Source organism: Typopeltis vanoorti, chromosome 1 (genome assembly GCF_054136105.1).
Source record: "Typopeltis vanoorti isolate ZY-2024b chromosome 1, IOZ_Tvanoo_1.0, whole genome shotgun sequence".
Classification (NCBI taxonomy): Eukaryota; Metazoa; Arthropoda; class Arachnida; order Uropygi; family Thelyphonidae; genus Typopeltis; species Typopeltis vanoorti.
Genome location: NC_143549.1, coordinates 5,209,090 through 5,222,863, shown reverse-complemented (window position 1 = coordinate 5,222,863; position 13,774 = coordinate 5,209,090). Strand labels below are relative to the sequence as shown.

Sequence of the window (13,774 nt, the reverse complement as noted above, 5' to 3'; positions counted from 1 at the left end):
CCATGCAACTTATACATTCTTTTACATATTCCCCAAGAAATATCATACACTTGTTACAGTGCTGCTGCATCATTTGCAATCTTCTGAGAAATAAAACTCTTTTTTCTTGTTGCACAAACCAGTCCTCAGCTGCAGATATGACTTCATCTGCAGGAAATTTTGTTCCTTTCAAGTGTTTCTTTAAATTTGAGAATAGGAAATACTCAGATGGGACCAGGTCTGGTGAATAGGGTAGGTGAAGCAGACATTGAAAGCCCAAGTTGTGTATTGTCTGTTGGGTTTCATGAGGCATGAACAGGTGCATTGTCCTGCACAAGCAACAAGTCTCAACTCAGTTTCCCATGGCATTTTTCTTTCAGTACCTCCTTTAATTCTTTCAGAGCTGTTGAATAAACTGCTGCTGTAACAACTTCACCTTTCTTGAGGTACTTGGTAAGGATTACACCATCCATATCCAAAAGACAATGGCAAATGTGAATTTTCCCAGACGTAATACCTATATTATGGCAAGAACCTTCCCTGCTGACTTTTGTGTTCAGAACTTCTTTAGCTGTGGAGAACCTTTGTATCTCCACACCATTGACTGTTGTTTGGTCTCTGGATCATAGTGAAAATTTGCACCTGATTCCTAAAAATGGTCTAAAATCCCTTGAGATGACAGCACAAATTCTCTCTTTTGATCGGCATTCAAACATTTGGGGGACCCACTTTGCTTCAGCATGTCCTGTAAATGTCTAGTTTATGGACACGAACATCACCACACGACTTGCCTCCACAGCGTCCTGATCTTAATCCCACTGAACATTTCTGGGATGAAATAGTGTCGGGTAAGGTCAAGGGACATCCAGCAAATAACAGTTCAGAACCTCATTACATGCCTACAGGAAGAATGGCCCAAAATTCCCACCAGATGGTGGTCTGTGATAGATGAAATATTAGAATCATTAAACCTCAACTTCCACCACTATCTAAACCTAAATAGACGCAGACTATGCGCTTGTCATACATGCACAATAGTGCACTTTGTGCAGCTTGCAGTGCTAATGGATGCTATTGTGATCAAAGTGCATTTATTTCTTTATGGCAAACAAAATACAGGAAACCTATCACAACTGAAGATTTTTACAAGACCATCACACCCCATCCATTGCAAAAGATAGGCATGATTATAATATTATGAGATAGACTCTATAACACTTCCAGTATATAAAGAGTGAAGAACTGTACCACCCAAGGCATATGCTCACCCTCAATGTACAAACCAAAGGCAATTAACAAAATTGTTGATACGTTCCTGACAGCTCCTTAGCTCTTTTAAAATGCAATTACATTACCTTACATCAAGAATGCTATAAAATTGCTTTCTGATTACGACATTAAAGTGGCTTTTTTTTTTTTTTTTGCTAATGTATACGATTTCAATGTTCTTACATCTACCAAAACGTCAATATTTTCGCATGAAAAAACCAGTTTACAAAAGTCACTATTCTTGTGGCATTTGCTATGTAGGTCAGACAGAACATTCTGGAGAGCTATGCCATGTAAAAGAAGTAAAGAAAAGAAGACAGCACAAATCAGGATTAGCTTTCCACAAAAAGCAAACACAGACCACCAAGTAGTTTGGCAAGAAACAAAAATGCCATATATTGATCATAATCGTTTCACAAGAAAAAAAGCCTCAGAAATGCATCCTATCTCCACACAATGTAATAAAAACCAAGGTTTAATCCTACACCAATTTAGTCTGCTTTCATCAAAAATCTAACAGCTGAAGACTTAAGATATGACATGCGTCCCTGTCACAGAAGGCAACAGCAATAACTATCACTGTTCCAACATGTACATAGTAATTAATACAAGCTTTTTTCTAGTCACTTTGTTTATATGTACTACTTTTGAAGTTCTAATAACATCTGCCATGTGTAATCAATTTTTTCTAGTCTTTTATACGTTTTATAGTCCTGATGATGCATCTGACGATTTTTGAAACTTATCAGGTTAAACTGTATTTTAATAAACATGTTAGATTTTTAAGTTTGGAAACATGTGGCCTCAATACTGAAAATCAAATGAAGAAATGCTAAACCACAGAAATATTTGTGTTAATGTTTATCTTTTTTCAATACTTCTTGCAAATGACATATGAGATAGAAGCGTCATTTTATTATGTAATATAAGTTCCAAGAACCTTCCTTTTATTGCAACTGGGATTACTCATCCTAGTCTTAGTTCTAGATGACAAGAATGTTGGAGGAAGTTTAATGGAACTTCCTCTTCACAGAGAAGAGATCAAGAGACTGTTGATCCTTATGTGCACTTGGAAGACTCAGAGGAAAAGATTTCATGAAGAGAGGGAGGTTCTGAGAGTAAAGTTGTGCTGTCTTTCAATATACAAAACATCCAAACTGTGTTATACGTTTTTATGTCAAAGAAAATGAATATTCAGTGCTAATGTTTTAGGAAAGCATTTCTATAGATGCCGCCAGTAAGATTGAATGATACAGTGTAGAATGTTTTCAGAAACCAAATTGTGTCTTGGAAAACAGGTTGTAGCTCTCTTCAGAAACCATACAAGCTAGCCATTTCTTCCCATGGCCTTGCACAAGCAGATGATCACAGCAATTAGACAATGTTATATTTTTTGATCCTTACTTCGTTGTGGAAAGGCATCTGGTCCTACAGTAGTTGGTCAACATTGAAGCAAAGCAGCTTTCAGTTTAGTTTTCTTGAATGGTCTGTTATAATCTTTCATGCTATTTAAAGTGAACATGATCTGATGTTTTTCTGCTCTGAAAGGGTCAGGACATAAGAAGAATTAAGGCATTTGAGCTCTGGTGCTAGAGAAGATTGTTAAGAGTGTTTTGGACAGAAAAACGAACAAACAAAAGTATCCTAAAAGAACCGAATATTCACAAAAGACTGATAAACATAATTGACAAGAGAATAGTGCAATATTTTGGACACATAATACATGGTGACTTACCACCACCCTTCACATAAACTTCGAGTCCTTAACACCCTTAAAAGCAGAGCTATAACAATTTGTTCTAATGAACAAGCTCTTTAACAAGAATAATAAGCAACACATGTATAAATAATGTCTATAGCAGTGGTTCTCAAACTGGGTGCTGCAAGTATGGCACAATGGTGCTGCGAAATTTTGAAAAAAATTTCGCGGCACCCTTGTGGCATACTTGCGCGGCACAATTTGCTGCATTTATTTGAAAAAAGCAAAATATTCAATTGCCACAAATAACTCAATCAAAAACAAAAAAATTATATATTTTGATTTTAATGGATGAAGCGTATATAAAAATTATCATTTTTTGTATCACTCTTATATTATATCCTGGGATTTCATTAGATCACCACGTGTCGTAGTAACTAGATATGTGATGGCACATAAATACTGGGGAAAATGAACTAATGAATGGTTAGTTGTCCTGCTGTCTGTTTTAGTATTTCTCTGTTCAGTGTGACAAGTATTATACATGATCATTTCCCCTAAACAAAAATCATGAGTCTTTTGTCATTGGTGAGAATAAACGAAGTACGATATTAAAGTCGTTAAATTCAGTGAGTAGAGGTTTTTTTTATTGTTATATATTCCAACTATAATGAGAGACATCGTAAACAAATGTTTTTCCTTTTTCCATCCGGAAAAAAAATTATTTACTTGAAATAAATTTTAAAATAAAATATTAAAGTTACATATGCCCTTCAAAATCATGAATAATTTTTTCCTTAAAAAAAGAAGAAGTGAAGATTCTGACGATCAAGAATTCTAACGAACCAATTCGCACTAATAAATTATCAAAAACTGATACTTGCATTAATGAAGATTTGACTATTTTTAATGTTCAGCAACAAAAAAAGCACTAATGAAACAACAGAAACAGAAAGAATAAGTTCGTGTAAAAAGGGAACAATGAAAAAGAATGTAAAAATTCGTTTATATCAAGAGAACTATCTAAAAATGGGATTTACGTGGTGTGGTGATAAATTAATTCCCAGACCTAAGTGTATTTTGTGTGGTTTGGTTCTATGAAATGACCTAGCAAATTATTGCGACATTTCTCCACAAAACATGACAACTTGTCGAATAAAAATCCTGAATATTTCAAAGAGTTAATAAGATTACAAGAAGAACAAAGTAAAAGTTTTGTAAGAAAGTTTACAATTTCTGACCGAGTTATTTAGTCGATGAAATAATTGAGGAGGAAATGAAGCCTCGTATTATCGGCGAAACCTTGATTCGTCCGGCCTGTTCAGGCAATTGTGAGAACAATTTTTGGTACTGAGGCAGAAGAAGAAATAAAGAAGATTCCATTATCAAATGATTCTATAAGTAGACATATTAATGATCTGTCAGTCGATATTGAAAAGTCCGTTATAACCAAAATAATCGAATCAAAATTTTTCAGTTTGCAGTTAGATGAGTCAACTGATATCGGTGGTAAAGCACACTTACTTGTTTTTACTTGATTCATTGAAGATGATAATATTATCGAAGAATTTCTATGCTGCAAGGAATTCGAAAAAACTATGAAGGGAAAAGATGTTTTTAATATAATGAACACATATTTTAATACAAATGGTCTATCTTGGAAAACTTGTGTGGGTATATGTACAGATGGTGCACCTTCTATGGTTGGAATTACAAAAGGGTTTGTTTCCTTTGCTAGAAAAGAAAATGAGAACATTATATTAAAATGAGAATCATTGGTGGCAAAGACAATAGGCTTGGAATTAAAAAGTGTATTAGAAGAAATCATTCAGATGGTTAATTATATCAAGGCCAGACCATTAAAATCTAGAATATTTGCAGGACTACGTGAAGAGATGCAATCTCATTACAAGAATCTTCTTCTTCATACCAAAGTAAGATGGCTTTCAAAAGGTTGCATATTGGATCGTTTTTTTGAACTTAAAGAAGAAATATTAATGTTTTTCCAAAATGAAGACAAACCAGAATTCTATAAATTATTACAAGACGATTTTTGGAGTTCCAAACTAGCCTATTTAACAGACATATTCGATCATCCGAACAAGCCGAACTCCAACCTGCAAGGAAGAAATGAGAATATTTTGACATCTACAGATAAAATTAAGCACCAACAATGTAGAAAAGTTCCTTAAAGTTGCCTCCAGAAAATGTAAGAACACTGATCTGCAAAAGCTTATTTACAGTCATTTAACATCGTTAGAAGAAAAAATTGACCATTATTTTCCAGACATTTCAGTCAATTTATACGATTGGATTCGAAATCCATTTGTAGAGTCAACATCAGCAAGGAGTGAGTTAAGTCTTATAGAAGCCAAAGAATTAATTGATATAAGTAACAATCGTACGTTGAAATTGAAGCATTCAGAAATTTGTCTGAATTCATTATGGATAACAACTATGAAGGAGTACCCCAATATAGGATTCAAAGCACTTAACATCCTATTGCAATTTTCTACATCTTATTTGTGTGAACTGGGTTTTTCTGCACTCGTAAATATTAAAACAAAGAGAGAAAGCCTGAAGGCCCTTGAAAATGAGATGAGAATATGTCTCTCAAAAACAAGGCCTAATATCAGAGAAATATGCAAACACCAGGCACATATTTCACATTAAGTTCATATTTTATTATCTGAACCTTTATGTTTGGGTATGTTTTGTATGTTTTTGGGTTTGAAAATAAACCAATTTAGTTTAAATAAAATCTGTTTTCTTTTAAACATGCTTTCTTTCATATCTTTAGTATCTGTAATATCAATTTATTTATGGGTTATATATGCGAGTCTTTCAGAATCAATTAATCGGCACTTTACTCTCTATAAAAAGCAAATAATACTAGGAGTGCCGTGAAATTTATTTATTGATTTTAGTGTGCCACCAGACAAAAAAGTTTGAGAACCACTGGTCTATAGCAAGAATACCATGAATAAAATTTTTCATAAAACTTAACTGAAAAATGTAAATAACATAAGTTACAGTAAAACCATAGCTATCACATACATTAAAGGGTTGTCAGATAAAATAAATAGAATCCTACACCATTACAATCTTAATGTACTTTTAAATCACCTATAAAATTAAAAAAATTTCAAAACATATTGATATTCCTATACATTATCCAGAACATGATGGCAGAATCTCCAACACAAGAAAACCTTAAGATAAGAGGATGTTAGAAATGTGTTTGATGCAGTCCCAGTGTAAATCATCTGTATATTACACCTCCAAATCAAAAAAGTAGAATAATCAAAGAAAAGGTCGAATGATTTGCAATTCTAATTTATTGCATATAAAATAATTATTACTAAATATGAATTAGAATAATTTAAATCTACATACTTTGTAGTTTACATAATCATGTAAACACATAAAAATGTAATATAAATTATAAGAAAACTGTTATTTGAAAACATTTGCAAAATTATTCTATTAGAACATTTCAAATTTTTTTGATTGGTTTTGAGGAAGAGCATAGAAATAGCAAGCATAGCATATATTTCAGTATCTGCAGGTCTGACTCGTGTGTGAGGAATTATTTGTGCATGGATTTCAGTTAATAAGTTGCTACACATGGATTGAACGGGTGACTTATCAGAAACTAAGAAGTTTCGTATGGTGTCTCTATATAAAGAAGGCCAAACTCTACAGTTTTTAGTTAAGGAATTGAAATGTTCTCAAGCAAGTGTAAGTAGAGTATTGAGACAGTATTCTAAGAACTGAAGTTTCAAAATAATCGCTGCAATAACGGTTGTAAAGTAATAACTACATCAAGAGATGAGAGGAGATTGAAGAATATTGTGAAGAAAAACTGCTTCCGAAGTGTAAGGTATTTTCACCGGAGATGGAAAGAACTAGGTCTAAATCTACGACATTGAGATGACTTCGCAAATTGGGTTTTAAATCATGTGTACTTAAGACCACTTATGACTTCCAAGCAAAATGCAGCTAGAGTGCGATGGAATAAGCAAAGACTGTTGTGGGATCAAGAGGATTGGATAAAGATTTTGTGAATCAATGTACTTTTCAGAGATAAAATTATGTTTTGTGTGTCCCATGGTCATCAAGGGATAGATGATTGGCATCTTAAGCAAGATGCATTTGATAAAGAATGAATGAACTATTCGGTGAAATTTGCAACCTCTGTCATGGTATGGGCTTGTATGACAGCAGAGGGTCCAGGTAGGCTGTGTATTGTGTTCAGAAGAGTCAATTCCAAAGTGTACCAAGAAATTCTGAACACTTGATGTTACTGGCATCGAAAGATTTATGATGGTGATTTCTTTTTTCAGCAATATTCAACTTCATGTCACACTTCACTAAACCAGAGGGAAATAACACATCCTATCCAATATGCTTGAAGACCACTTTTAAGGAAGAGACATACTTTCCAAGTTATTTTATTATTAACATTTTGATGTCTGATTAATATTTTGAAATGTTTTACTAAATTATTTTGAATGTATTTTGCACTTACTTTGCATTTATTTTAGATTTCTGAAATGTTACATTTGAACTTGCTTCAATAAAAATTCATTAAATGCTAATTATGGCCATTTAATTTTAAATAAAATAACAAAACAATGTGATATTACAAACTACAGAGGCCAGGGAAGCAATGATTTTTTAAGTCACCATTACAAACAGCAAAGCGCAAAATTTTCACAAAATTCTGTTCACAACAGTGAACTGGATTTACTAACAAGTGACAGTGCAATCAATAGAGAAAATAAATGGCAGAAAATTGTTTTTGTTTGGCTTCTGCCAATCTTGGCAAAAGCCAAACATAAAGGAGTGCAAGAGAAATGGCAGTGCTCCCTCAGACTGTTTTGAGTCTCATCACTGACCAAGTTCCAAGAAAAAGAAATACATAATCATAATCTTTCCATTTGATTTCCATAATCAAGTGACAGCTGAGTCGAGTCAGATAATGGAAATGGTTACATCATGACATTTGGACTTTGTCAATACATTTGACAGCATACCACTTAAGTTAAATGAAGCAAATGGAGGGGGGGGTGATACAAGACAAGAGGGTAGCTGATGGACAGACATCAGAAAATAGAATATGGTGAATCAAAGGTAATGGACCAGTGGTCTTCCACAGTTTTCTGTATTTGACTGGTGGTACTGTTCAATTTGCATATCCATAAAGTAGTCAAGAAGAGAAGACTGCTGTTAGATTCATATAAACAAACACATATAAACAGTGAACTTGATGCAGATATATAAGGAGTTTGCTCTGTCCAAAAAATGAAGTAGTTCTACTTCAGAGAGGGACCAGACTGCAAAAATATCAGTGATAAAACATAGTCAAAAGGTTTGGAAGTATCTCAGTAATTCATAACTACAAGCAACATTAAGTTTTCCATTGCTATCAGGTATATCCACTCAGTTTCACATCATCACCTACAACACAAGATAGGTATTAACAAAAGTCTTGTACATAGAGTAAGTACAATTTGTTTCATGGATGCCCTTCTATCAGAAGAATTAATTATAAATACAAATCACTTTGTTGTAATTATCATCGTTCAGCCAGGCTTCAATCTGATATAAAGAGGATTTCCATACTCTACCTTAAAGAGATTTCTGAACAAATAGCACAGTTTCTCTACAATCACAATCGATACACTACTTTCAAACCAGCACAAAATTTATTTTCTTTACTATCATTTACTAAAAGATTACTAAAAGATAAATTTCCTCCAATATCATTACCTGATGTCTATCAAGTACTCAGCTCATGCTGAATTTATGATTTTAGGCAGACTGGCCATTCTGCTAAGATCAGAATCAAAGAACACGTAGATTACATAGGACTTCTTGAATCAGAGTGTACATGCCTTGCTCCTCATGTCATTGACACTAGACAAAGAATTCACTGGAATCACACAAAAATGTTACACTATAAATGTGCAAAACCCTGCTTCATCGTCCTAATCTTAAACAAACAGACTGCATGATTATCTCCAAGTTTTGGGAAGTGATCAACTTATGGTGATTACTTATAATTTATTATTATTATTATCATCTGATACCTCCAGGGAGTCAAGGACTCACTGAGAGAGGATATAAATCACCCAAACCAGCTATCAAACCATCCCTTAAATTCATTCTCAATAGATGCACTCACTACCCCTAAGGGCAAATTATTCCACTCACTCACTGCTCTCCGAGAGAAAAACCTAGTTCTTACCCCTTTCTTAATTGCAAATAAATATAACTTCCATGGATGCCCCCATGTTCTCTTCCCACCTTCCATATAACGAAAAATTTCATCAGTCAATATCCTATAACACCCATTCAAAAGTTTATAGACCTCTATCATATCACCCTCTTTCTCCTGTTAACTAAAGTCTGCAATCCACATACTTGCAATCTGTCCTCATAATATAAATCCCATAATCCAGATATAATCTTTGTAACTCTTCTTTGCATCCTTTCCACAGCTTCTTTATCCCCTTGGAACCAAGGAGACCAAATCTGCACACAATAATCCAGGTGTGGTTTTTATCAAAGCCTTATAAAGAGGCAAAATGACTTTCTTATCCCTACATGTCAAGGTTCGCTTCAGCATCGCAATTATCCTCTGAGTTGTATTTGCAACTTTTTCTATGTGACCTTTGAACTTTAAATTCCTATCCACCGATATGCCAAGATCCCTTGCCTCCTCAGTTTCTTGTAGCATAACCCTACTAATATAATATACTGCTGGAACTCTTATCATGTCAATAACTTAACACTTACTAACAAACTGATAGCCATTTTTGTTTGCTGAAATTTCTAGCCTATTCAAATCATTTGAATATGCTGGAAAACAATTCAAGACTTTTAAACTGTTCAGAGGCAGTTACAGTGTTGACACTGGGGAGTTCTTTCACTTGGTGGAACAGCAGGAACGAGCGATGATGACAAGGGGCCCATCCCTGGAAGTTACAAAAGGAAGCTGTGAGCAAGAGAATGAGAAGTGGTTTCTTTGCATGGAGGGTGGTTGAACCATGGGTAGAATGCATTGATAGAGTGGTGATAGCAAGAATGGTTGATGGGTTCAAGGAGTGGTGTGATAGACTTTGTGTTTCCTAGGAAGGACCTCCCATGATGAGTCGCTTAACTCCATGGAGGCCTGAATAATAATCTGATGTTAGACCTATTGTTATTATTTATTATGATAATTTTTTTTCTCTTTAAATTACACAACTATAATGGCCTAGTTCCTTGGAACCTTAATAGTATTGTCTCCTGCTCACTCAGCAGCAACTGAGGCACGTGAAAGTATGACTCATTCTTGTGTTAATATTTTGAATGTTGTAACCAATTCTTTTGCTCTCTCCCTGAATAATGCTCATGTTATAGTAGACACAATATATGAGTCATAAATTTCTTTTACATGTATCAAAACCATTTTTTAAAAGTATCATTACAACTAAGTCAACAGGAGTGAATGCACTATTAGAGCTCAAGGGAAATAAGAATAGCTATGTAATCCAGCATGAATTTTGTTAATTTTTTTTGGAGGAGAGGGGAGCTAGCTGCTTTTTCAAACTACAGATATCTTAGATTATAGTTTATTTGGAAATTATAAAAAAACTATAAAACAAGCATACAAGTAATATAAACTATACAAGAAGAATAACATATATACTGTGTAATAAGCTTGAACAGCACCACAAGTTATTTTTGATAAAAAGATTTTACGTGACACCTCCAGGGAGTCCGAAGACTCATCGAGGGAGGATACCTACTCCGCATCTCTCTGTCTCCACCAACTACACCAATGCTAAATACTATTGTTTATCTAATATAAATATTTTTTATTTAGTTACCGCTCAATTTAGATCTAACATCAATTCCTATTTTTTTCCAATTTAAATAATTTTGCAATCAGTAAACTGTTCATTCAATAATTTGTAATCTCAATGAACAATAAGATTTTTCAAGAAATTGTAATTTTTTGCAAAATACTAAATGACAATTTTTTTTTTTTTTTGAGGAACTGCCTTTTGATGAATTTTCTGTACACCATCACATGTAGTTTCGTTTCTAGGTATTTCAACTCTTTTGGTTCATTTTCACAACTGAGAATAATCAGAGTTGTTGTTCAGATTTTAATATGGTGAGTACCCTGGCATTAAAGTAACTGCTTTCAAGATATTATGTGATTGAAATAGAAATCAGTCAATTTTGTCTATTTTATGAATTTATTATGTAGTTGATATTTTCTAGTTCACACACATTTAATTAAATCACACTATTTCTTGACTTTACCTTTTTGCCTCTGAATTGACCAATATGCATAACTGGATAGTCTGTAAAGGCTTTCCATGTAATGTCAAAATTACTATGATATGGAACCTGAAATTCAAAATTTCTTAATTAATCACTTGAAAAACAAAACTAACAAATCCTACTCTTTTTAAATAAGTACTTCTAATATTAAACGCATCAGGAAAATTTAAAATTCAGAAGAGACAGGAAGAGAGAGATGCCACTCTAGTATTTCTCATACTTTTCTAATCTCCATCTGAAACAAATTCTGGTAATTTCCCATATATTTAACATGAGATAACTGCATTTTGTGTGCCAGTAAATATTTCTACAAGCAATACTACCATTCTGAGTCAAAACAAAATTAGTCATACTGTTTAATATTAATGCAAACATACAGCCAAAGCAAAATCCACTCGCCTCCACCCCAACACCAAATATTAATTTTAACACTTCACAAAATTAAATCTGAAAAAAAAAAAAAAAGTCCATCAAAATTATTATTATTATCGAAGCCTCCATGGAGTCAAAATTCATTGTGGGAGGTCGTTCTTAGGAAACACAAAGTTTATCATACCACTCCTTGAACTCATTGACCGTTCTTGCTCTCACCACTCTCTCAGGCAATGCATTCCACGGTTCAACCACCCCTCACCCTATTGCACTCAGCTTCCTTTTGTAACTTCCAGGGATGGCCCCCTGTCATCACTCCTTCTTGCCTTTTCACCAAGTGAAAGAACTCCCCAATGTCTACCCTGTAACTGCCTCTCAACAGTTTAAAAGTCTCGATCATATCACCTCTCCTTCTTCTATCCACCAAACGCTGCAGTCCACATTCCCTCAATCGATCCTCGTAACTGACATTGTACAGTCCTGAATCCATGTTTGTTATCTGCCTCTTTAATCAACAGCTCTGATTATTGGGACCAAGGCTACTGTTGTACCCATGACAAAAACTGATGGATTGGTGAACAATTCCATATAAGCACTGACAAGCAAGATCAAGTATGAAATACTGCAGAATATTTCAGCAGCATCTGTTGATTTTAGCATGATGAAAGCATGGAATGTGGATACATCGTGAAAATTATGGAAACAACTACCATGTTACAAGTTTATTTTTCACTTGGTTAGACTATAAAAAATTTAGTTTAACCCTTTATCCAAGTGTGAGCAAACAAAGTTTGCTCCTGAAAATATCTTCAGGACTGAATATGGTGTTGTACTACCATACTGGGGTAAGGTAGTACAACACCGGGCAACTCGTAGCAAAGGTGGACCAAACTAACATCACTCCTATCCCAGTATCTCCCACAATGCAAAACACATCTCCTTGCAGATATGTATAATGTTATGCATTAAGGGATTAGCCACTACCCAGACTAGTTTCGACCTTTATTGAGGTCTCTTCAGTGGGAGCCAGGCCCAGAGGTGGAGATACCAGACAGAAGCAATAACGAGGTCATCTCTACCTACAGGAGTTGCGAAAAGGTGTGCCACCTTTTTTTATTAAATTACTCTTCATTTAGAGAAAGATGTTGAAAGTTTATTTTTCAATTGGTTAGACTATAATAAATTTAGTTTAATCCTTTATCCAAGTGTGAGCAAACAAAGTTTGCACCTGAAAATATCTTCAGGACTGAATATGGTGTTGTAGTACAACACCTACCTTACTGGGGTAAGGTAGTACAACACTGGGCAACTCGTAGCAAAGGTGGACCAAGCTAACATTACTCCTATCCCAGTATCTCCCATAATGCAAAACACATCTCCTTGCGGATATGTATAATGCTATGCATTAAGTGATTGGCCACTACCAAGACTAGTTTCGACCTTTATTGAGGTCTCTTCAGTGGGAGCCAGGCCCAGAGGTCTCCAAATCCAGAGTAATTTAATAAAAAAAGGTGGCACACCTTTTGGCAATTCCTATAGGTAAAGATGACCTCGCTATTGTTTCGCCCTTCTCGCCATTGTATCTCCACCTCTCGGCCTGGCTCCCACTGAAGAGACCTCAATAAAGGTCGAAACTAGTCTGGGTAGTGGCCAATCCCTTAATGCATAACATTATACATATCCGCAAGGAGATGTGTTTTGCATTATGGGAGATACTGGGATAGGAGTGATGTTAGCTTGGTCAGCCTTTGCTATGAGTTGCCCGGTGTTGTACTACCTTACCCCAGTAAGGTAATATAACACCATATTCAGTCCTGAAGATATTTTCAGGTGCAAACTTTGTTTGCTCACACTTGGATAAAGGATTAAACTAAATTTATTATAACTACCATGTTACAGTAAAACTTTAGTTTAATATAAACCAAAATAAACATTGATTGTTTCCAAATTGATTGGAAAAGTACTTGCTCGTTACATCATACAAAGTACGAACAGAAATTTAAAGAAGTCTGTGAAATTTTGATTAACCACCCTAATCTTAACAATAATGGTGGCATGAAAATCCCAAGAATTTGGATGGCACACATTCAGCCCACTTATTCTTCAGCAAAT

The 13,774-nt window shown here is 34.5% G+C and overlaps 1 protein-coding gene across 3 annotated transcripts in view; it reads right to left on the bottom strand.

Annotated features, from left to right (window-relative positions):
- Eogt (EGF-domain O-GlcNAc transferase) overlaps nucleotides 1–13,774 on the bottom strand; it is a 402,968-nt gene that overhangs the window by 129,478 nt on the left and 259,716 nt on the right. For all 3 annotated transcript variants that reach the window (XM_090408171.1, XM_090408016.1, XM_090408097.1), the window contains one exon: nucleotides 11,270–11,356. In XM_090408171.1, the coding sequence (XP_090264297.1) occupies nucleotides 11,270–11,356 (87 nt within the window). The remainder of the gene's footprint in view (nucleotides 1–11,269; nucleotides 11,357–13,774) is intronic.